The 26074-nt window shown below is 42.0% G+C and overlaps 1 protein-coding gene across 9 annotated transcripts in view; it reads left to right on the plus strand.

Moving 5' to 3' along the window:
• Positions 1-26074, plus strand: part of cacna1g (calcium channel, voltage-dependent, T type, alpha 1G subunit) — a 164445-nt gene that overhangs the window by 95301 nt on the left and 43070 nt on the right. For 6 of the 9 annotated variants that reach the window (XM_067577235.1, XM_067577231.1, XM_067577234.1 and 3 more), the window contains 12 exons: positions 613-706; positions 1777-1958; positions 2509-2838; positions 3684-3863; positions 4718-4818; positions 9235-9358; positions 13936-14004; positions 16416-16600; positions 23664-23790; positions 24929-25054; positions 25161-25250; positions 25381-25573. In XM_067577235.1, the coding sequence (XP_067433336.1) occupies positions 613-706; positions 1777-1958; positions 2509-2838; positions 3684-3863; positions 4718-4818; positions 9235-9358; positions 13936-14004; positions 16416-16600; positions 23664-23790; positions 24929-25054; positions 25161-25250; positions 25381-25573 (1801 nt within the window). The remainder of the gene's footprint in view (positions 1-612; positions 707-1776; positions 1959-2508; positions 2839-3683; positions 3864-4717; positions 4819-9234; positions 9359-13935; positions 14005-16415; positions 16601-23663; positions 23791-24928; positions 25055-25160; positions 25251-25380; positions 25574-26074) is intronic. The other 3 variants (XM_067577232.1, XM_067577237.1, XM_067577239.1) reach the window with 1 other exon arrangement.

The following is a 26074-nucleotide window of genomic DNA, read 5'->3' on the forward strand; positions in this document are numbered from 1 at the left end:
ACAAAAGTCATGCTGGGTTGCTGATTTACAGATTGCCTTTACACCACTGTGAAGTTGTGTGTGTGTGTGTGTGTGTGTGTGTGTGTGTGTGTGTGTAAGTGTGAAAATTGTAGATGTAGCAGCCAACCACACTGAAGCTCTTTGGCAGCAGAGAATTGCCATGTGGCCTAAGTGTTTCAGTAGAACAATCACAATTCAATCTACCAATTAAATTCCCTCTAAAAAAAAAAAAAAGTGCTCCCATGCATATTTCTGTTCGTGTTTCAGTGTGGTTTTTCTGTGAAACGCCTCACTGTGTTTGCATGACAACACTTTATGTTATTGATCAACAGGCTTTCTCTCCCTCTCTCTGTACCCTTTGACCTGTGAACTCTGGGATCAGGGAGACCGCACCCTCACCCGCCTGCTTACAGAATGAGGTTGCCTCTAGTGACTGATCCGAGGTCAGATCTGAACTGTGATTGATGTGATACTTGGACTGAGATACAGCTGAGCAGGGATCTGTGTTTAGAGGCAACTTCAACCCACCTGCTTTTTGTTAACTCTCCTTAGACAGACATTTTCACAGGTGCTCTCTTGTAACAGTTTTTCTTTGTGTGTTTGTGTGTCAAGGGTGACGCTTCTAAATCAGGTTCAGAGATTGATTCCTTTGCACGCAGTATGGAGGATGTTAACGGCAGCAAGAAGGATTTGTCAGCCTCTGCAGGTGAGGCATACACTAAACGTGTATACAGACAGCTCATTTCGAATGGTTGTTCTATGATTTTTCAAAGCTCCTATTACAAAACTTGTACCATCTGTGTTTGCACAGTTAACTGCTGACATTTTCCCTCCCTAATCTTTGCTAGATCCCGGCAGATTACATGCTGTGTTGTGTTTCTTAAAAACAAGATTTGTTAAAGTTTGTGATACAGCAGCGAGTTAGGCCGAAGGCATTTAAAGTATACCCTGTGCAAACATTCCCCCACCTGTTCAGTGTCTGTGGCCCCCTGTTCTCAGTCTTTTCCCTGTTGGCTTCAGACCACACTCGGTGGGCACGTGCCTGGCTGTCTCCCTGCACAGCATCAAACCAGTACAGCAGCCTCATCCATAATTCCTCATATGCCAGCTCCCATCCCCTCTAATTACTGTTCTTGCAGACTGAAAAGCCCAATGGAAACACTACTGAATGGAGTACATCTCCCAGACGTACAGTATCATCTCCCCTTCAGCCCTTTCAGATGTTCTCTATAAAACTGCTTACATAGCTGGAAGAGCCAAATATACATCTTGTACAGTATGCCTCGGATAAAGGTTTGAAGATGGAGGAATTAGCGTTATTAAAGTTGCATTCCCCTCCACATGAACACGTATTTGCGATGCTCCAAACATAATATTCTCTCCCACGCATCCCATAAGATTGATGTCCTGCTGAAATATTCATGTTGCTCAATGACAGTATGAAGCATCCATTTTAAAGTAATCTTTGTTGCGTTCCTGAGGGTGTACCCCGGTGGCACTCCCCCCCCATGCGCCACCTCTACCTGCTCTTCCTCCTGTTTTTATTCAATTTAGCACTGTCATTCTCCTTTATGATGTTTTTTTTAAACTGTTTTTTGATTTTTTGTTGCATATCTTCTGTCCCTCACCATTGCCCTCTCTCTCTCACTCTCTCTCTCTCTCACTCCTCTCATTAGTTTTCTCCTCTATCTTTACGTTAAACCCTGGTCATCTTTAGTACTCTCTTTAACCCAATGCACAAAATTTTACTCACACCATCCCTTTTTCCTTTGCTAGTAGTACCTGTAAATGGTCACGTGGACCTGAAGACCAGCCTGACTCCTCCTCTAATTACCCACACGGCAGCCACCCCTATGCCCGTACCTAAGTTGCCTGTTGGAGGTGACCCCATCCTGGGCTATGAGTCCCGTCGAGGCAGCAACGTCTCCATAGACCCAGCTTCCTATGACAAGTCACCGGTAAGTGTATTCATTATTATTCACACATACACCAAGAATATGTGGCACTTCTCTAGTGTAATAACCCTGTTCCAGCATGCCAACATTAATACATGTGTGGATAAGTGTCAGGAATTACCCCCAACACGCACCGCCACCTCCGTGTCTCTCTGGATTCATTGTATGTGTCCCGCTGATGTGAGGTCATAATGATTGATGATGATTAATGTGGCATGTCGGTCCAACTCTCAGCCGGGCCTACACTCTACTTACCACTGCCACTGTCACTGCCACACTTTGACAAACTGATGATCAGGATAAAGACCTGAGAAAATAAGCCCAGATCTCTACATCTGCTCCTGTCTGTTTGTCAGCAACGTATCTCAGTTCAATTACACTCACGTCAAACCGAGTCAATCTAATTCAGCCTGGTTTATTTGCATGAAAGAACAACATTACTAGAGTACTACAATACGAGAGCAACACTTTCATGTGTAGTGCCTCTTGTAATTCTTTTTCTCTCTCTTGGTCTCTATCACTCTGTCCTCCTCTTGCCATCTTCCTGCTCCAGACCAGTGCCCGGAGCCCTTCGCCCTACGCCCCTTGGAGCTCCGGCAGCGGCAGGACCAGCCGCCGGTCCAGCTGGAACAGCCTGGGTCGTGCCCCATCGCTCAAACGCCAGAAGCGACAATCTGGGGAACGACGCTCGCTCCTCTCAGGGGAGGGAGGCTCCAGCTCAGAAGATGGGGAGGGCGGAGGAGAAGGGTTGATGGAGGAGGATGACGCCTCCCTGGCCAGGACAGACTCCATGTCCCAGTCGCAGAGGGGGCCCCGACACCGGAGGATGGAGTCAGTAGAGACTCGGAGCTCTATGGATTTGCCCCCTGATGCTCTGCTGCAGGTAGACGCTTTGTGCTGTCCATCAGCATCTACCTCTGAGTAATCATATTGTTGAGAGTATGAAACTTGTGGTAAATAACAGTGGGAGTAGAAACAGTTTGGATCAACACCAAAAGCTCCACTATTCACTAGACTGTAGTATTTTTTAGTATACATCTTAAAATCCTACGGTCAGATTTTTATGACATTATTTCTTTTATGCACTTACAGCATTGTTATTCCTAAAAATGGCTCTAAACAAATGGTACCACAATCACCTCAATAATGAACATTATGGGAACAAGCAAATTATAACTTATTTTACTCATGCACACATTGCAAAACATTAAACAAATAAGGGTTGCTAGATAAAATGGTCTGGTGATCCTTATGCAGAACACAAATAAGCCAACCATTATGCCAGCTGGCAGGCAATTTGACGGAAGCTTTATGGATTTCTTAACTTGTGCCATAGAGAGCCAGGTGTATGCAGGTTTCCTTTTCAGTCACAGATTACAGCAGATGTATTACTGAATAAGTCTTCCTCTCTTGCTGAAGGAATGTTAAACACTGAACTCACCTGCTGTTATCTTTGGCTGGAATGGAAACCTGGTTTTACTTAGCTCTCGGGGACACCTAAAGGGAAGGACCCTGCTTTACAAGAAGGGGCATTGTTATGGCACAGCACAACACTTCCAACATATTGTCTTTGGAAAGCCAAAGAAAAAACAAGCAAAAAGAGCAACACCGGGGAGGAGGAAGACACAGTCATTCAGGAAACAACTGTGTTCACTTCCATATCTGGTATGAAACAGAGACAAATGTAACTGCATCCTGTCCTTAATGTCTGTCCTTTCCCCTATGTAGGTGCCCTACCTGTACCGCTCAGCCAGTATGCACAGCTCCAGACCACCCTCTCTAAGCCACTTACGGCCCCCAGAGCACAGCGACTGCAATGGGAAGGGCTCTCCATCAGTCCTGGGCCCCACACACGTTTCTCTGGAGGACAATACTGAAGACGAAAATGCAGAGGAGGAGGCCAATTTGGTCAGTCTGTGTGCATGTGTACACATGTGTACATGTGGGCTTCTTCTTTTACTTCTTTAGTACCTTTATAGACATATAAGACAAAAAAGATCCTCAATTTTAAGTACATTTTGCTAAATAAAGGCTTCAGGCTTGGGTTTAGGATTAAGTTCAAGTTACAGTAATGGGTTAGGTTAATGATGTAGAAGTGACAGGTCACTGAAACTGAGGTGCTTTAATAGACAGGTAAGCACAAATAAATTCAGAAACAAGTTTAAATGAAGGCAGCATAGATTTCTGCAAGTTAGCTAGATACATCAAAAGATCATCTGCAAATAAAGTAACATATTTATGTGTCCCTTGATTAACACCTGAAACATTTGGATCTTGTATAATTCTTTCTGCGAGTGCTTTCATTACTAACCCAAGATGAGTGGGCGAAAAGAACAGCCCTGTCTTATACCTCTCTCCAAATAAAATTCCCAATTTAAATTAATAATTATAAAAGTTTAGCTGCAGGGCAGTTCTACAGTAATTTTTTTTATCTTGGCTGGAAAGATGTTAAAAAATCCAGCTGAGGTTAAAAAATACACATTATCATTCAGGATGGTCAAATGCTTTTTTCAGCAACCATTGCCATCACTAATTAATCCGTATTATGCTGTTTTGCATGTTGAATTGCTAAAGCATGTCTTTTTATTTGTTTATAAGAATATATTTTTAATTAAACTTTTCACGTTTCATGTTTAGTAATTAAAAAGGGCCGTATGAACAAACAAATTTGTGGTGCATGATTTGTGGTTCACAGTGTGCAACAGGAAGTTGATGTGTACATATGAATAATGAATGCTCTGTGTATATACCTCTCCCTGCAGAGTCGTTTTGCCAGACTGTTCCGCTGGCTGGAGAAGAAACAGCCAGAGTGGTGTCGACAGAGAGACACCTGGTCACTCTACCTCTTCCCTCCAGAGTCGAGGTAGTATTCATACCTCCCCTCATCTCCATACCTATACCTCTCTGCCATGTTCTCAGTTTTACAGGTTCTTTTTCTATAATTTGGGCATTTTTACATATTCATGGAAGTTCAGGGTACATAGTGCTCTGAGGGTTTGTTGTTTCCAAAGAGGACACGAGTTATTTGTTTCCTCCTGTGGCTGTTTAGTCAAATAAACTGTGTATTTCAACATGAGCAGTTTTTAAATTATAGTTTCCTGTATCAGTGTGCAGGCAAAGGCTGAGCCTCTACAAGAAGAAGATTCTTAACATTGCATTTGACTGACATCCCATAATGCTGACTGTAATGGCAAAGTGTTTCTTGAATGCAATGTGAGCGCCACAGCGTTTTTTTTTTCTTTCCTTCCTGTATCAACTCTTATTCCCTCCCACATTCTCACTTCAGAAGTCTCTTTTATCTGCACATTTCTGCCATGTCAGGGGTGATAAAGGCCAATTCATGCTTTCCATGTTCCACGTGGAGCTGTGGACAAGCCATGGACTTGTCCGCAGACACACACGCAGTACCATTCATACTACAGTCGGGGGTCAGCAGACACAGGCGTGTGCACACTAGTAAATAGTGTTTTTCTGATCAGCCTTTAAACGCAATAATCTGTTGCTCAAACCAGACTTGCTGGATCCTGTTTCATTGTCTCATTGGCACTTTAAACATGCCCACACCAAGCCCCTTGTACTTTACACAGGGCTGTTTTCAGTCTGAATGCAGCTGAGGAGTTCCTGTATGTGACTGAATAACAAGAAAAAGTGGAAAAAAGAAAAGCAACAAGCGATTTAACAGAATAGGAATACAGTGCATACATACAGGCATTCCTGTTTGCTTTTCTAGCACATGCGCAGTTGACACGTATAGTTCGCGCAGTCACAAATTTTGGGCTGTGCGCAGACGTCCATAGAGGGACGCAGACCCTGGCGGACATTGGTGGATGACGAAATTTGGGTCATGCAGAGCAACGCAGCGCAACACTGCCACGTAGACCCTCACAGGCACATGGACGTGGAAAGCATGAATTGGCATTAAGCAGGAGCAAACGAAGGAAGGGAGTTTCTCCTACTGAGTGCTGCATGTTATCTCAGCCACATGTTGAATCCATCGCCTCCCTCCCTCCTTCGCCCTCTCTTCCTTCACTCCTCCTCCCCTTCTGGGGCTTTGATCTGTGTGTCACTGCTGTCTATTTGGAGGATGTGGCTTTGAAGGCAACACCAAGCAACACGCTGGCCCCAGCCTGCCACCATAGCACCACAACATGCTAATTAAACATCAAACAACCAACCCCCAATTCACCCAATGGGAGCTTAATGTTAGCCATCACCAGTTTAATGTCATGTCCATTCAAGATATTCGAAATGAAATGATTCTCAGATACATTATAGAATAATCTTCATCTTCAGACCTATTTTTACAAATAAGTTGACATCACCAGAGAAGATATCACAGAATGAACTCAAACTACAATTCATTTTTGCTAAGAAATCATATATACATATGTCGTGATTCAAATCACTGGTTAATGTACGGAGTGCTAAGTTTACAGGACACTACCCATTGTTGTGAGTTTTGACAGTGTGGTCATTTGCCATCACCACAACTGGTCCCATGAAAGACAGCTAACACTAGCTAGCCCACAGTTCATTTTTGTAATGTGGGACCAACAAAGCACTGAGTTTGTGAGAGCTGACTAAGACTTAGCAGGTGTTAAAATAACGTGCAAAAAGTAAACATTAGAATGAGGAAGCTAGTCAGCTTAGTTTGCTGAGTGAACGCCAGTTAGCCAAGCTTGCGAGCTTCCACTTTCCAAGTCAACTACTGCCATGGAAACGCCCACTCAGAGGCCAGAAGCGTAAACGTGGTTTCTACTCATGTCCTAAACAGTTTCATCGTCTTTTGACATTTGGAAAAATATACACAATAGCTACAGTATTAATAAAGTTTGTATTTTCTTGCGAAAATGTTTCTGTAAAATTATTCGGATCCAGCCAACACCTGTGTAAGAATCATTTCTCTATTGATTTGCACTAAAGATACAAAGTCTATCTGTGAATTTAAGCCTTGTTAGAAGTTCTAGATGGTTCTCTTGTCTGCTCTCTGTATTATATAATTTGGAAAAGGTTAATAGGAAAAGCTCCCTGTAGTCTGTTATTGTCAGAGTATTAAGAAAACTGAAGGAGCTTGGCTCAAACTGGGCTTCTAGCTGGCTTTCAATCACAGCAGGCTCCAAGGTTTGGCCATCGTTGAGAGTGACACTGAGGACACAGGCTCTGCATGGCGCCCATTCTGGCCTTGAACCACCACAGACGCCTGCCTGTGCTCACAATCACATCAAGAGACAGCAGCGTAGTGGGAGGCCGGAGTCCAGCAGCTTTCACATGGACCCGAGTTCACCTCAACCTGCCTTTGTGCTCGCTGCTGTTATTGCTGCTACTGATGATTACTGCAGGGGAAGTTTTTAATGAGTGGTGGAGTGGGCCGGCTATGTAGGCATACTGTGATGCAGTCGCTGTGATTAGATGTGTTCACCACAAGAATGGGCTGTGTAAGAACAGTGGTTCATCAACATTGGGACCATGTGTGGGGAGGATTCGCTCAGGGTTGTGCATGTGGCACCCCATACAGTACATGATCAGATTCTGTGGAACTATACTGAGCCTTGTTGGGGGAGTGGGCCATCTGAGTAACAGATAATAAGATACAGACAAGAATAGAACAAATAGACAGCAGGGAGGATGTTTCAGAATTATAGTACATAGTCAAAGTAATGATCTGTGGCATTTTAATGTCGAAACTTTCTGTGTTGCTACTTTCCGTTGCCAAATAATATAACATAAAAGCGATTCAGCCTATAGCTGAAGAAAACATTAACTGTTCTCGGCATCTTTCCTGGAAAGCAATCATCCAGGATCCACACAGGAAGTAATGTGGTTTATGTTTCTGGTTTGTTTGGAACGCACAGAAGAAGAGCTGGGTAATTAGCATGAGCAGCTCTTATCTTTTCTTGCCATGATACATGAAGAGGCCATGCCTGAGCACCACCTACAGAATTTTAAACTTCTTCGACAGAAAATCTAAAGAAAGTCTTGTCACACTACCACCCACACTGTTAAAATGACAGAAAAGTGATAAACTGAGATATTTATTGAAAAATCAAGGCAAAATTCACAGATTTACAGGTTTAAATAAGAGAATCTGTATGTTGGAGAAAAATGACAGTGTTTGGACACACTTTGTGACATATACCTCAAATGTTGATTACAGTTACAGTTTTATACTATTCAGTTATGTCAACTGTTGTCAAAATCTTTTTAATATAAGAATTAATGCACCATGATGTCAGTGTTTTTTTTTCTAATCCCAGGTCTGATATTTTGCTTTTGATTGAGTGTGTGGTGACAGGTTTTTTCCCAAGGTTTAAGTTTGTGTGTGTGTGCGTTAGTGTGTGTGTGTGTGAGTGTGTAAGTGTGAGTCTCGGGGACCATTTAAACTTGACATTAAAGTTCTCAGCCAGACATGAGCCCTTCAAACCATGGAGGAGGAGCTGGCACCGGAAGCGTGTGTTTGCCATGTGTTCTCCCCGCCTGCATGAGGAAAACACATGAATTCTTTAGTAACACGGCTCTGGCGTGCAGATATCAAAGAGGAATTAGCTCATCCAGTCTGTATACTGTACGAACAATCATCACCACAGTCAGATGACACATAGACACTCACACAGACCCAGCAAGTGTTGACACAATGATGTCTGAATTGCCAAATAAAGCCAAAAATCCAGATCCGAGCCTTACAATATTGTCCCCCCGCTGCACACTTAGAGCGATATGAGCCATCAAAGCGGATTTGATTTAATCCCTTCCAGTGCCATATATAACAAGCGCTTCCTCTTTCTTCCTCTCTGTTGTCGTGAGCTAAAAGCCTGGGAACCTTTTCATGTCGGGTAATGAAAGTCAGGCATAATTAATGACTCCTAATTCTACAGTGGTTCATTACAGAGTTACTGTATGTGAGACAAGCTCTCTTAAATGAGATCTCTCATTACTTGTAAAGTGTTCACAGTGTGTTTCAGTTAATGTCCTTGTACAGTATGTAATATCATTTCAGGTTTTATAGAACATGCCTTTATGACAAATACTGAGCTGCAGTAGGTCTGTGTGTTTGGTTATAAGCAGCGGCATCTTGGTATACTGTGACACATTTGCTGAAAATACTTCTTTACTTTTACTTAAAGGGGAAGTGATCTCACTTGAGCTAGCGTCGGCTCTTTTATAACACAAGGACTCACACTTGTTGGTACATCTGCTTGGTTTAGATGCATACAGTACAGCATATCACATCCAACTCCAGTGTGGCTAAAGTTTTAAACATATCTCTCCTGCTCTTCGACAGGTTTCGGTTCATGTGTAAGAAGATCATCACGCACAAGATGTTCGACCATGTCGTGTTGGTCATCATTTTCCTCAACTGCATCACTATCGCCATGGAGAGGCCTCGCATCGACCCCAGCAGTGCAGTGAGTCTCAAAACATATTTAAATGTACAAACACATACCCTGACTGTTCACTGTCGGTCTGTATGACTTGAGCATGATGCCTTCACAGTTTTCAATGACAATAACGAAAGAAAGAAATGGAAAAAAAACTTTGAGAAAGACTGAAATACAGGTATATATATATATAAATATATATATATATATATATATATATAAAGTATATAGACACAGAAATTCCCGAGGTGTGTGAGTAGAATCAATTATAAAGAAACTCTGTGCCAGCTCAAAAAAGTCCAAACAGAAATGGAGAAAGTACCTGTCAGCAAATCTATACCTTGATGGCTGTTCAAACAAACACACACACGCACACACACACACACAGGCACATTCACACAAAAAAACAGAATCACCACAGTAGTTTGCTCTCCTCAGAGAAATGGAGTGGAACATTATGTAAGCAGGGAACCACTCCTGTTTGACTGTGAGCCAGTAGCTTTGGGTAATGTGTGCTATACCCCTGTATCTACTGCACTGCATCATCAACACCATCACCTCCTTAGCTAATGCACCATCCCTTCAAATATAGGGCTGGCTGGATGCCTTACAGCAACACACACAAATCTAACTCCATGTCCTTTCCTACTTCCAGCAATAGCAGCAGAACACAGCCCAGCCGCTCCATGCATAAACACAATAATTATCACTGTTTGATTTTTTTTTTTTTTTTTTCTCACTGAGCGAGGTGTTCTGTGGATAGCCCTAATTGCGGTTCGGTCTCGCTGGAACGCTCCGTTCTGCTTGTTTTGCGACTGAAACACGGAGGAGACAGTGCCGTTGTAATTGATTCAATTATCTGTGGGCTGGCGTACGTGGCTAATGTCCAGGAAAAGAGATGTTTAACAAATGGAGGCTGCCCCACAAGGCCGTTCGGTCTCATCAGGGCAGAGAGATCACACACACATATAGATGGGACGATTTCTCCTCTCTCACCTCTGCAAACACACACACTAGCACTGTCACACTTGCAAACGCACAAAATCCACCACAGCAGCCGCATTAACATTCACATCAGAGAGCAGGATTTTTGGATGCACAAATATTTTGTCAGTTTCCTGCTGTGGCCGTCGTGTCCAGTCTGCACCCTGAGGCCATTATTGTAATGAGATGGAAATGTATGACGCAGCCAGAAACAAGAGAATGATCAGTCATTACAGTGTTGAGCTGTGATGCTTATTGCTACAGATCTCATTTGCCCGGGTGGCCATTGCGTAATGCTATTTGTTTGTCTGTGTGGGTTGTTTTGAATTAATGAAGTCGATTGTGAATCGATTTCCTCTCACTGATTCAGGTTTGGCTGTGTATAACAACCAAACATATAATTTATCACTCCACTGCTTGTATACAGCAACTCTTTTGAAGCACCTGCTTTACATCAGCCATGGTGCCCGCTTGACTAAAGACACATGTTATATTCTTTAAATAGAAATGTAGTCATTGTTACAGAGATAAAATGTTTTAGTCACAACATTTTAGTGTGGAATGCAGGCTGAATAATTAGATTATTGAGTTGGAACTTATGTCACACACTTAGTATTTGGCCTATGGTCCACTGCTGTTTTGCTTTGGTGCTGGATGTTGCCTGGATACCGTCTGCCTGTAGCTCAGTGGAAATGATTGAGGATGATTATACCACCTATTATGATTTATTGTTCCTAATTGAGCTAGGGGACAATACATCACTGTCCAGAGCTCTAAATTGAATTATATCAGCATCAACAGTATAAAATACAATCAACCTTAAGTTTTCAGAATCCACGTCATCTGCTCCAGACAGCATTAAGAGAGATAACGCTACACTCTGGACCGTGATGAAAGCTTTCCAGGAACAATGTAACAATGCATTGCTCTACAGTACTTTACTTTCCCAAGTTTTTTGCCATCATCATACAGATGTAGGAATTTGAGTTCCTTAATAGTCAGAGAGATACTGGAACTCTCAGGCATCTGCAAGTGAACAATGCCTTGTGGAGCTGTAACCACTCACTGCAGATTATCTACTGGAAGTGAGGTATTGGGTATTGTTTACATTGAGTGGTAACTAAGCAAAGTGCCTCTTGGTTTAAGTCATAGCTGGCCTCTGCCATTATGCTGAGCTTTACTTCAAACCAGGCCGGGCTGGATTGAGCTCTTCAGGCTGATGGCTTGTGGTTACTTAAAATGTGGTCTGACACACCAGATGCCAGGCGTTGACCCGGGAATAACACCACCACCATTAGAGAGGGGGAATGAGAGGCAAGAGGGAGACGTTTTACTCCTGTTGATTGAGTCCTGAATTCCGTAAAGGAAGCACCTGCTGCACACAAAGAGAACCATAAAAACTGGAGGTCAAACTATTTGAGCAAATTCTCATTCAACAGTTTTTATTTAGACTTATTTTTATTTATCACTGTGCTCACTTTGGTTTTCCAAAATGGGAGTATACATGGAAAAAGTACAGTAAACATAAAGTGATATTGTGCTTCAGTTCGGCCGGCTAGCTAGCTAAAATTTCTACAATGTCTATATGCAGTATTTCAGCTAGCAAACTATATAACGTTACAGCCTGCTAGAGTTAAAAGCTTTAAGGAGCAAATTCTTAGTTTCTTTGTTTATTGTTCGTTTCATTGTTTATTTAATCGTTAAGTTAATTTCAGTCTGACAACATATGAGTGCACATATGGAAAAAAATAAAGTTGAAACTGTGCTTAATTTTTGTAGGCTAGCTAAAATGGCTACAGCTATTCACATGCACTGTTGTGGCTAGCTAACTATTTGTTTATTCTTCCAGAGCTAACAGCTCCTTGGAGAAAATTCTTAGTTTGTGTATAATTCTTCAGTTGGCTTTTTAAAAAAAAAATAATTCTGTTAATTTTAGTATGCCTGAAAATACATGAGAGTGAGTAGCCTAGTTGATACATAATTTTTGCGGGCTAGTGAGTTAAAATGGTTTCAGCTAAGTTATTTACATGTAATTTTTCAGGTATCATGTTATATCTGTTTAGCCAGGGCTAAAGATAGAGTTAGAGCACAGTCTCAGTTTGTTAAATGTGGTTTAATTATAGACCATACATTTTTGATTCATCATTTTGTTAATCACCTAAAGTTGGGTTTGCCTCATTTTTTTGCAGGCTAGCTAGCTAATGGCTACAGCTGCTGTATTTGAATGCAGTACTTAGGCTAATGTAGCAATCTATGTTTGTTTAGCCTGCAAAGCTAAACTTAACAGCTTGTTGACAGACTACAACTCGTAATGAATTACCAAAACACAGCCTTTTGCCTGGATGTGATTGGACTGACAGCAAATTGACACTGTTGACCATGTCTCATTAAGACAAACAGCGTGAATTTCCCGACAGTCTCTCTCCATTTCTCTCCCTGCCTTCTAACTTCTCTTGTCTGCTGTGTCTCTCCCTACCACATGCCTGTTAGTTTATAATGAATGAAAGTATGAAAACTTGTTTATAGAGGGCAGGAATGGCTTCTGTCAAGCCTGGAATTTATAAACCTTCTCAACACCAGCATTCCCAGTGATGTCATGCCCAGCATTCCCAGAGACTTCACAAAAAACTCTGTCGGACTGTCATCTCTGTATTTATGTGTGTGTGTGTGTGTGTGACTCTGTGTTCCTCAGAGCATGTGCGATGGTGGTTGCAGGCCGTGGGAAAGGCAGCCACCTACACCCGCTCACACCAGGCTCACACGCACACACACACATACATAGACATTAAGAGGCAAGACAGGGTCGTGTCTCCCCAGACTGAGGGGAAGTAGGGTAAATAAGCAGCCGGTGAAGGGATCTTATTCTTGCTACCCTGCTTGTTTTCTCTCCTCAGTCCTTGTTTAGCTCAGTAAATAGGCTCCCATCCTCTCCTGCATGCACACACACACACACACACACACACCACTGAGCCATGCTGCCTCAGGCAACAGGGAGGCATGGGAGCACTGTATTGTGACTGTGTATAGTTGGAGGTCTAATCACTCTGTCCTGCTGGTATTGTGTTGAATGCATGCACACAAAACAAAATGAGAGTGCTTGTTTTCTAAAATGACTGTCTATTGCTGATAGAAAGAAATGCAGGCCCTGATGCAACATGGAAAAATGTCAGTTTACCAAATCATTTGGTCTTTGTTCAACCATAAATGCTTGTTTCTCAAGACAATCGAAATGTTTCACCAAGTGTTCCACAGATAACATAATACTACTTGTTCCCAGTTCAATTCAATTGATCCGAAGACGATCTTTAAAGAAGTCTATTCAAATGAAAAAAAATGATTTTTTTGCACCGGCATGAGAAAAAATAACATTTTAGAAGAATGGTATGAAGAGTAAACTCTCTAATTGCCTGCCAGCCATCATTAGTTAATGCAATGGGTTGTTTGTAAGGGGAAAAACATTAGTTCCCTCATACATTATTCAGCTGTACACTACATCATTTACAAGCAGACGAAGAACAAACTTGGTAGAAAAACATGCTTACAACAAAAAATGTGAATTTTAAATAGTTAAAACTATTAGCATGTACCTTAACTCAGCATATATTTCTTTTGCTTTGCAGGAGCGGATCTTCCTAACATTGTCCAACTACATCTTCACAGCGATCTTTGTGGCTGAGATGACTATAAAGGTAAGAGACTATGGATTTCCACTAATAGCGTTGGTTTTATGCATCGAATGCAGGCCCTTATTGCTCCCTTTCTACAGCTCAAGCTGGCTATTAGATGATGGAATGCAAAGTGCTCGTACCAATCTTGATAGGCTCCATGGTATTTCCTTTTAAAGGTTTGCATGTCTGTTTTGTATGCTTCCATGAAGGCATCGCTGACTTCTGTTCTTACTCACTCGGTGGAAATCAGCCATTATGCCTTAAAGTATTTGGTAGGTCAGGATTTTTTGGTACCGTAAAACTTGACACTGGTTGCCACACATCAAAGCCCCTCATCATCATCATCATCCCCAGCCTGGAAAGAAACAACATGTGACACATCTGTGTTCACTCACAATGTAAAAAAATCTTGCATACGATGGAGAAATCCAAACCCGTCTCTAAAAACCACTCAGACATAAAGCTGCAGAGAAAATACAGTCTGGCTGATACCCACGTATACTGTAAGCCCTAAAAACACAAAAGAAAACAGAGTGAAGAGGGAGGAAAGGGAGAGGAAGAGAATTAGAGATTGAGACTCAGACAGTGAACACACACACACACACACACACACAATGCGCACACACACACACACACTCTCAGGGACTGTTTCATAATGCTAAGCGGAGGATTGTCTCGTCAGTATTCAAACGGCCCGGCTTTGAATGGAGGTCCGTGCAGGCGTGGGCAAGAGCGAGCGGAGGCAGAGGGGAGGAAAGTTCATGAGTGTCACTCATTCAAAGCCTCTGTCTCTATTTTTGGTCCCAGTATGATTGCTGGGCTCACACACACACACACACACACACACACACACACACTGCACAGCACAGTACAGTACAGCACAGCACTATCAAGTAATTTCGTGAAGTGTAGTGCAAAAGACGCAACAGCAACGATCGGTTGCCGAAACATGTCGCCAAAACATATGTTTACATTAGTTTACATGATACAATGCATTGTTAAAGATTAAACCAGGAGTTTTCAACCTTTTGGGGTTTAATCATCTCATGATTCTTCAAATTTATCTTCTAACCCTTCGGAGGTTGGCAACCACTGGATTAAACTACAGTTTACAACATAAACATTGATGCATCAGTATTGATAATGCAGTAACAGTGGATCGGTCACTGGGGCTGTTTTCTGCAGGACGAGTACTTCTGCTTTGGATACTTGAAGTACATTTTGCTGATAATACTCCTGTATTTTTCCTTGAGTAGAATTGGTGGAGAGTTAGAGAAGATTGATACCGCTGTCATGTCTGTCCATTAAATACATGTCTACAGCCAGCAGATCCTAGCTCTGTACAAGGGTAACAAAACCTACCAGCACCTCTAAAGATCATTAATTAACATGTTATTTCTCATTTCTTTTATCAGTACAAAAACCAATGTGTGAAAATGATAATTTGCCTTTTTACAGGCGACTATATGCCTGACTATTTACTATACTTTTAATACAAATAGAATGGCTTCTTTCAGAATGTTATATTAGAATTATAAATGTAATATTGTAAATGAGGTGAAAAGTACAATATTCTCCTCTGAAATGTAGTCCATCAGTACAATACAACACACAATGGAAACATTGGTGAGTATAATTATCACAAATTTTAATATAAATAACAGTTAAGTACTTGCGTAAAGTACTTTTCCCTGGCTGATTACAGCTACACAAGTCAGTAGAAGCTGTCTGGACTGTCACAGAGATCTGTCATAAAGTTTGATCAACCTCTTTGATGATTCTCCAGCCACATTATTCATATACAGTATGTACTGTTATGCATTGATGAGCATCAACAAATGTAAATGATGCCTTCTATCCATCTCCTCGCCTCTCTTGCTCCCTCATCTCTGCAGTAGCAAGAGGTGTTTATAAATGCATGAATAGTTGTCTCACCGTGTTTGGCCTGATTTAATAAGTTTGAGGTAAAAACAAATAAAAAAAAAAACAAAGTCAGCCAGTCGCTATTATTTTCTGGGATGCAAATTGCTATATGTGCAGAATACATGATGAGTGGAACCTATAGAATTAGAAATGAGGTTTGGAAAGCTTGCAGCTCTTATGATCTTCGCTGCCAAGCTCCAAATAAACACTCGCTCTACGCAGTCAATAAGCTGTGCATATGGCATATTAAGCATCCACTCCTAATAAACACAAAAGATGACTTGATAACAAACAGCCTCAGACTAAAATAGATATTGCGCTACTGATTTGTGTATCATTTTTATGCAGCTTACACTTTAAGTTAATGTTGCATTTTAAATATATTCAAACCATACTGGTTCCTCAGCAGTTTAGCCTTTGTGTTATCTGCCGTGTCAATAACATACAGTAACTACACTCTGCTATATGTTCATGAACTTATGTGCCTCTGTGTCCTTTTTTGTGTCCAGATCGTAGCTTTGGGCTGGTGTTTCGGGGAAAAGGCCTACCTGAGGAGCAGCTGGAACATTCTGGATGGGATGCTGGTGATGATTTCTGTAATCGACATCCTGGTGTCTCTCATCTCCAACTCGGGTACCAAGATCCTGGGCATGCTCAGAGTGCTGAGGCTACTGAGGACCCTGAGGCCGCTACGGTGAGTTAACACAGAAATGTAAAGACAACAAACACACTCAGAGGACAGACAACCACCCCTGACACTAGTGATTAGGATCAAAAAGTGAAGTCTTACCTCTCCTGCATATGATCTTATACAATTACAGTAGTTGGACATGCTTAGAGGGAAATATTAAAGGGCCAGTAACAGAGCAACCCATTATGTGTAGGTTGAATTTATTACCCAGACTCAAACTGAGAACAAACTGAGCTTTCTGTCAGCTCTGACATGAGCCACCTTTTGGAGCTTTTGGGGGATGTCTGTGTGTGTGTGTGTGTGTGTTTGTGTGTGTGTGTGTGTGTGTGTGTGTAGGCATTTATTTTAGTGTGCATTCATGCATGTGTTGTCAGTGTGTACACAATTGCACAGTTATGTTTATTTGAGCGGAAATAAGGCGGAAATCACCAATTTGAAGACTGTTTTTGTACTTAGTAGATTTCCCAGTGTGTGTGTGTGTGTGTGTGTGTGTGTGTGTGTGAGAGAGAGAGAGAGAGAGAGAGACAGGAAGAGAAACAAAGAATTAGCACCTTGGTGTAATGTCAGGCAGGGTCTTTACATGTGTGCAGTCCTAAGTTTTCTACTCTGTCTGTGCCCATGAAAAGCCTCAGTGTATGTGTGTGTGTGTGTGTGTGTGTTTGCGTGTGTACGTACGGAGCCATTTGCTTGTGTGTGGCTTCATGCTCGACTTGGCTCACAGCACGCTCGGTGTCTCATCTCGTGAAGGGGAGCTCTCGAGGCTTTGCCCACTCTTGAATATTTATCACAGTTCTCGGAAAGAGCACAAAAATCAAATATTCATTTTCATCTTGCCAAATTTACCCACTAAACACAGATGATCTTTTCTCTCTTCCTTTTACTTTTTTTTTTTTCCTCTCACCTTTGACGTAAAAGTGAAATCTTGTGCCGAGACTGCTTTTGCGTTCCCTGGCTTCAAAGTATTGCTTTCTTCTTTGAGTTCATACTGTAATGTGTCTGAATGTGTATCAGGAAGTAGGTGTGCATGTGCTTAAGTGTGTGTTTATGTGGATCAGATGAGTTTACTCTTAGTGAAAAGACTTAGATATTGTGTTTTTATCTGGACTCAGCAAAAGTCATCAATTTAAAAGTACAGAGTAAAGGAGGATCCACAGTCCATAACATTAGACAAATGCTTTATGTTGTAGCAGTTCATTCATATAATCCACTTGACCAGTATAATAGTCTGATGTACAACTCTTGGATGTGCAGTTGCCATTTGCTGAGTAAACACATTTTTGGACATGGTTATTTGGAGAGTATGTGACAAATTTTCAAACACATCTGCCCAAAATCTCTCTAACCATTTACATGTGATCAAGTCTGATACTGATATGAGCTGAAGTTTGAGGAGTTATTTCAGTTTGTGAAAGTAAGAGAACTGTAGATTTTCTGCACTGACACTGTTAGTTGAGTAGCAGAGCACTTCTAAGACTGAGATGAGCACAAAACTCTCATGTTTGAATTCCTAACAATACACAACTGCCTTTATACATGAAAACAGAATAAAACACATACAATCACTGAGCTTATAAATGTGTTGCATGCTTTGCTAACGGCCAGCTGAACTTAAAGCTTATGTTTGGTGTACAGTTCACTTTAAAGGATGATTCCAAAGTGTTATTATTATTTTTGTAGTTTTGGCAATCATCTCTCTCAGCTATGATAATTCATTGATTATAATCACCATAGTAACTGCAGAGATCTCTGGATAAGTTGACATCACTACAACAATGTCATAGGGGGTCAGCAACAGGTTGATTTCTTAGAAACTAAGCTGATGGTCATAACATATTGCTAATCTATCCAATAAACTCCACTGTGTTCCTTGAGGAACATTGAGGTTATAAATATAAAAGAAATTGTAAAAGAAATTGTAGTAAATCACAGTGATAAAAAATACTGCTTCCATTTTGCAACACTATAATCAGTTATCATCAAAGAGTAATAAAGGTCTTATATAAGCTTCATTCCTAGAACTTTAGCTATTAGTTAGCTTTGCAGTGTTATTTACTGCTGAATCCTGCTGTGTTGTTGACTTTTCCTCCTTTAGACGTCAGCGCTTTTTAACCTTTAGATATAACTTTCCTTAACGAGATTGACATATTATATAATTTTGTTGCAACTTTGGTAGTTAATTAGCTGAAAAATTCTTGCATCCTGATCACTTACAAGCAGAATGTTAATGTGCCATTAGAGAATACACTTGCTGTCAAACAAGGGACTTTATAATTAGATCTATTGCTACTGTGACAAACTGAAGACTTGAAAAGAGCACCTGACTCTAACTGCTGCTGAATCCTCTTTAAGTCTTGCAGCTGTATGCCCTGCCTTATTTAATCCCCAGCCAGCAGCAAGGTTGAGGCTGTATTAATGTCGACTAGGGAAGGTTTTAAAGTCAGATTAGAAAATATGTAGCAATTACAGGAGGAAATTGGACAAATTTTATGTTCGGGAGGAAATATTCTTGGTAGCAAAGGGCAGCCATTTCTCTAAGGAGTGACGTCGCCAGTTTGAGAAAAATGCAAAATGGCAAAGAGAGAAATAGGATTAGGAAGACTGTATGAAGACGAGCAGAGAGTGAGCGAGAGAGAAACAGGAGAGGACAGTAAAAGAATAGAGGAAAGTGCTGAGCTCGGTGGCTCGGCTCTTGCTGAGGCTGCAGATGAGTTACAAGAAAGCAATACTGTAAAATCATTTTTTGACATAGTTGTTAACTTTCAATCCAAGGGAGTGAAGCATTAAAGGCACTAGCATATTAAACTATTAGTGTGCTGCTGTGGGTATACTGTATGGCTTGGTTATAGTGTGCTGCAGGTACTTAAAACCCTGTTAGAGATAATTCAGTCTGGTCAACACATAGTTGAAATACTGCTCAGGCTCCAAACGCTTTCTGTTTAAAAGCAAGACACTTTTGGAGTGAGGCCCGTTGGTGCTATAAGTGCTACTGCCAGACTAAATGACACAAGCATACTGATTAAAAAGGTTGGATCCATCTGGGATTCACCTATCTTTGACAAGCCTTTCACTTTAGAGTGGCTATAATCAATAGTTTCATATTAATGTTGAACTCTGCAGCCCTCCTATGAGACAATCTTAACTGGCTTAACCAAGTGCCAATATAATGTCAACTGGTAAACTTTACCTCAAAACATCTCTTCAGAATGATGTCACCAACGTCATCCATGTCTTCTACAGTTCATGGTATCACCATACGTCTGGTATATATGCTGTATAACTGTTTGTCCAGAATGTGAAGACAGGCCTGTAACCCAAAAGTCATATTGCTTATTAATAATATACGCTCTACTGTTTCATGCAGTCAGTAAACAAAATCTTAATCTTCATTATTAGCGGGGTCAGTGGGGTCAAAGTCTTCTAGGAAAATAGATTTTCCACAATTCAGAATAGTTCCACCAATTGCATTCTTCTCTCTCTAAATAAACAAGCCTGTTTGTCAGATGTTTCATTAAAAAAAAAAATATAGAATTAAACCCAAGTGAAAAATTGGTGTTGCTGTTGCAGTCAGGATGTCTAAAAATATTTTTGACATTTTCATGAGAAAAAACTTCTGGAGCTACAAAGTTAAAAAAAAAAAAAAAAAAAAAAAAAGTTTTTCCTCCAAACATACTACAAAGCAGACAGAGCTTTGTCAGGAATAAAGTGTTAGTTTCAATATCAGCTTGTTGTCACCCCCGGTTCGATTGTGGCAGACTCACGCTCGCTGGTGAATTAAATATGAGCTTGTCTGTGTTTTCCCCTCTGGCAGCACGGTGCACGTGGGGTTCACACAAGCTGCACCGGAGCCGCCGACGCTGACTCGGGAATAATAATCAATCAACAGTTATTTACGGGCTCACATGGCAGCTTGTCACTTGGACAACTGAGTTTTGAACTACAGTGTCTGTTGTAGTTTATGCAGGGTGATGAGGTGAAGAGTTGAAATGTTCCTGACGGCAACGTGTGTATTCCTGAATTGCTTGTGACATGTTTGTGTGAGTGTAACTGCAGCACACGGGAGAGTTTGTGTTTGTGAACATGTTTCTGTGCAGGTATCTGTTGCTGTTTGTTTCTCATTTGAGATATTAATGACAGCGTTACATGACACAAGAGAGCAGGGTCCACAGGGGCTCACGAGTGTGTGTGTGTGTGTGACAGAATGATGCATCAGCTTTGTTTAACAGGGCACAGACACACACCTCTGCAGTCATTCATCAAGCCCCCATCCTGAGCTGAGAGCTGCCCTCAGGGAAGGCTCAGAAGTTAGTACCCTGTGTCACCAAATGGCACTTTTATGTCACCCAACACCACCTACACCACACTGATAACTCGGCTGCAACCTAGAAACCCCACCCCAACACCTTCCCACCTGGGTGTATCCATTAATCGTACCTGCCACAATCCCAGGCTTCATCGCGGGAGGATCTAAAGGGCTGTGTGGTGTTTGTGAGGTCAGGGCAGGCCGACGGGTTTGTATATTGATAATTCCTCCCCCCCTACTGTTGACCCCTGTTGGCTAAGCCTTTGAGTTCATCCGTCATTTGATGATGATGTAATTACCCCGAGGCTTCCGTTGGGTAGATAATGTGATCGCTCACTTGTGTGTACGTGTGCGTTTTCGACCATCACGCCTCGTATCAGACAGTGCCGACTTGGCCACTTAACTGGCCGCATAATTAAGCATTCTTCACGACGTTTAGATTGTGTTTGTGTGACACCTGAATTGATTGGCTCGCAGTGTTAGCGAGGAGAGAGCAAGAGCAGCGAGCGGTAAAGTTTGACAGCTGAAAAGGGAATGACAGCTGTACGTGGAAGATAGTAGAAACAAATTCATCCAGCAAGGTTGAGCGAAAGAAACAAAGTTTAGAAACAAAAAAAAAAAGAAAGAAAATAGCAGCTGCCTCATTTTTTATTCCCTCTATATCGCTGCAACTCACCAGCCCTCCTCTCCTCCCTCTATTCCCTATTTCTATCTCTCTGCGTCGCTTAATTACACCCAGTGTTTGCTCTGTGGGAACACGCCTGCCACTTATTGCCCTACTTGTTGTTCCCTTTCCTCACTGTGAGGGATACGCCGGTGGAGAGAGAGTATGTGTGCATGCGTGCAGGTGTTACGCATGGCGGCAGACTCATCCCGGCTCCTTTGTATAGCACACAAAACAAGGACACGCTGTGAGCCGCTCTGAAATTATGCAGAGAGGTAGATTAGGAGAAGCAAGCACTAACTTTCCTCCCTCCGGCTTCCTCCATCCATCCAATTCCTCCTCATCCTCATTTTTCGTGTCATATGCAAATAGACATTATGGAAAGGAGCCCATCGCGGTGTGTGTCCTTCACGTACCGCATCATCAGAGTGTATTGACTCATAATAAGAGGCTTGTCTCTCCTTCGTTCTCCTCCTTAATAAGCCTTTTCACTTAAACTCAAAAGGAGAACACGATGTAAAGAGCTAGAGAGGTGGGCTTGGGGGTTTTTCATATGCAAAGCAGCGATGTGTGGAAACATCTTCTTTTTTTTTTTTTGCAGTGAAAAGGTGGTCTCAAGGACTGAGATGGAGAGAGGCTGCATACGCTACGGTTCTGTCCTCAATGGACTCAAACTCATCCACATATCCAACAAGTTGCTCTTCATTTCTTGCTTTCTCTTAGCATTTTGCTTCATAATCTCTTCTCAAGTTCTTTTTTTTTTCGCTTTTAACTTTCTAAAGTCTTGAGAGAAAAGAAGTTAACAAGTGAATGAAGTTTTGAAACATCATCATAAATACCAAAACATCTGACATCTGAAAAAAACATCGATTCAACAAGCCTTAATTGCACATTTCTAACTTATCCATGCAGTATTTTGCATTTCTAGTTCACTGTGAAGACATGTTATGTATAAAAAAAAAAAATCCTCTCCAGAAATTACAAAACAAAAAATGGACTTAGATCCCTTCTTTCCCCGCTTTTGGCAGAGAATTCATTACAAATATATTCATATACCAGCATAACTGCATCAATCCCCAAAGCAGACACATGCAGATGCAGCTCTTGAACACTAGTACCCTCTGTAGGTCAGCAGCAGTACTGCATCCTAACATGCTTTTCAATAGAACATCAAGAGAGGCAGTGAGGTGCAAACCCATGAGGTGCAGCCATGGACTCGTTACTCTCTGATCAGGGCTATTGATCAATGGCCTTGGTCAGCCCTGGCTCCTTATTATCCTGTGTCCTCTCTTAATGTGCTATTGACTCTTCCTTCACTCAACTGTCCGCTCAGGGGAAAACATACAATGCAGACAAAGACTGATAGACAAAGGCAGAGCAGATTGTCACCTCGACAGTCTCTTTGCCTGTTGTTTTTCTCTTTTAGGCCTTGTCATGTATCATCATGTCTATCACATTTTGAGTTTAGTGTGTGTGCGTGTGTGTGTACGTTTTCTGTGTGCAGATGAGTGTGCATGCACAGGCAGGTTTTATGTAGTATGTGTGTGTGTGTGTTTGTGTTCCACCATGTCGGAGAAGCTCAGCTGCAGTGCGGTGCCGGGTGCCATGCTGGCACTAATTAAACATCCTCATCAGTCCATTGGCTTAATTAGATGTGTCTGTTTCCTTGACTGCAAAAATGAAAGGAAGCAGAAAGAAGTGAAGGGAGAGTTTGAGAGAGGGGGTTTTTTTCAAGAAGAGCAGAAGAGAATGAAAGAGGCGTTAATTCGTCTGAGCCAACAAGTGTTTTAGGTTTGAAAAGTTTTGAAATGTGTGCAAATGAGGAAAAAAAAAAAAGATTTCTGATGGTGGTAAAGAAGGGAAAAACAAAACAAAGTGTGTGTATATAAGCGTGTGTGTGCAGACAGGGCGGGGGGCCTGGGGGTGAGCAGGGGGTGCGAGGAGGTTCGGGGTTGGAACGCCTCAGGCATCCCTGCTCCATCTGGTACTGTATGAGCTGTGCTGTAAGTGACCTAAGAGTGCCCTGCACAAACATACACACTCAGACACACACATACACATGAATGCAGCGCACTAATATCCTAATATATGCTGTGTTCCAGTGTGATCAGCAGAGCCCCGGGGCTGAAGCTGGTGGTGGAGACCCTGATGTCCTCGCTGAAGCCCATCGGCAACATCGTGGTCATCTGCTGCGCCTTCTTCATTATCTTTGGCATCCTGGGAGTGCAGGTGAGAGCAGGAACGAGGAGAGGTTAGGAAATGAGGAAATAACCGAGTGGAATGATACAGACAGAGATAATGAGAAAAGAAAAAGGAAGTAAGACCACAGTCTAGACGGTCATGACACAGAAACATTATCCTCCACCTCGTAAGCTGCAACAGTTTGACATGTGAAAAATACGCCCACTATTCTTCACTTTTTCCTCTCATTTCTTGGTAGTACATACAGTACATCGCACAGTCTTAGCAGAACAATAGTTTTCATGCACTCTCCACATTATAACTCATTGGCCGAGACGCTTATGTATGCTTATCTGGTCGCTGGAGATTTCATGGCTAACGGCCCAAGGACTAATCTATACCAACGAGCACAGTGCCCTTGGTCCAGCTCGGGCTCCTGTCTGTCTACCATCAGCATGTTTATGTCCATAAACCATCTGTCCGAATGACGGAGTGTCATGAAGGGTTAATGGCTGCGATGACACCATGCAGCAGTGATTGGAAGCTGTCACTCGTTAAAAGGCTTCTATAGAACTCACAGCACCGTCTTTAAAAATGTTGGCAATACAAGTGTGGTCATTCAGTGACCTACAATTTTTTTTAGTGTTATATTTTATATCAAGCAGCCATCGCTGTATTTTATTTTGTAGTTTATGGGTATTTCCAGCTATTGCCCTAACTTTAACCTAGTATAAACTTAACCCAGGGCAGTTGCACAGCCTGGCAAGAAGCTCTGGCAGGCCGTGCTCTGGGAAAGAGATGCCTTTCTCTCTACTCATTTTATGTCTGTGATATATTTTTTTAAAAAGCAATGGTGATAAGGGACAATGACTGATATACTATGCATTCTAAAAATACACTCTCAAGTTCAGCTGAAGATAATATTGGGCTTCAGTACTCAGCTATATCAAGTGAGTATCTTCCAAGGTTACAGTTCTTTTAGTATCCTTAACAGTGTAATGTGTCTCTAATGCTGGTATGTTAGACTGCTGCTCCCATGGAAGGTTTATTAGGATTAATGATGATGTGTTAATCAGTATGTTATTATAAATGTATGCAGACATGAAGGAAAACATAACCTCTGATACTTACACATTCTAAGAATCAGATTCCATGTAAAATGCACATCTGCGTTTTCTCTCCTCAGCTCTTCAAGGGGAAGTTCTTTGTTTGTCATGGAGAGGATGTCAGGAACATCACCAACAAGTCAGACTGTTTGCAGGCCAACTACAAATGGGTCAGACACAAGTACAACTTTGACAACCTGGGACAGGTTAGACCTCAGAAATGCCAATATTTGACAAATGTTTTGTTGAAGTTTTGCGAGCCTGGTTTTCAGTGTTTTATGTTTCAACCCGTCTTCCTTCTCCCCATGTCAGGCTTTGATGTCTCTGTTTGTTCTGGCATCAAAAGACGGCTGGGTGGACATTATGTATGATGGACTAGACGCTGTAGGAGTTGACCAACAGGTAAATATGTACAAACTCTCTCAAACACTTACACACACTCATGCACACAAATGTTAAATATGTCCAGGGCACATAGCAGAAGCAGAGGATATCTGAAAAACTCTTTGTATGTATCCCGTGTACGTTTCAGCCTATAATGAACTACAACCCATGGATGCTGCTCTACTTCATCTCCTTCCTGCTGATCGTGGCCTTCTTCGTGCTCAACATGTTCGTGGGCGTGGTGGTGGAGAACTTCCACAAGTGCAGGCGCCATCAGGAGGCCGAGGAAGCCAAGCGCAGGGAGGAGAAGAGACTGAAACGCTTGGAGAAAAAGAGACGGAGTAAGGAGAAGGAGCTAGCTGGTCGGTAGTCTTTCCACATCTTTCTGAGTCCTGCTTGATTTGAGCCTGAGCCTTTTATTTTTTCTTTTTGCTTTTTGATTTGGTTTGGCCGAATCCGGAAGAACGCAATTAGTGATCTAGTGACAAAAATAGTTGCTACTCTGCGGTAGAACCCTCCCTTCCCCTCGACCATCCTCTTTCCCTTCGCCCTCTGGCTAGATTTTGTTGCAGTCCGGTGGTCCCCTACTCTGGCTCTGCAGACTCTGATACAAACTGTGGAGGCTTTTCTTCAACTCTAGCAACAAATTGATCAAGCTGGATGTTAAGAAAAGCTTTCATAATCAGTTGGTTTGCAGATCTAGGACAGCTGACCACCGGTGTTAGTCCCTATCAACCCCGCCTCCCATTCCCTCCTCCCTTACCTTGCCTGGTCTACCGTAGATGCCGTGCTTGGGATGGCCCCTTTGGAGCATGCCCAGTGAGTGCTGACAGATGGGGTTT

This window comes from Thunnus thynnus, chromosome 20 (genome assembly GCF_963924715.1).
Source record: "Thunnus thynnus chromosome 20, fThuThy2.1, whole genome shotgun sequence".
Classification (NCBI taxonomy): Eukaryota; Metazoa; Chordata; class Actinopteri; order Scombriformes; family Scombridae; genus Thunnus; species Thunnus thynnus.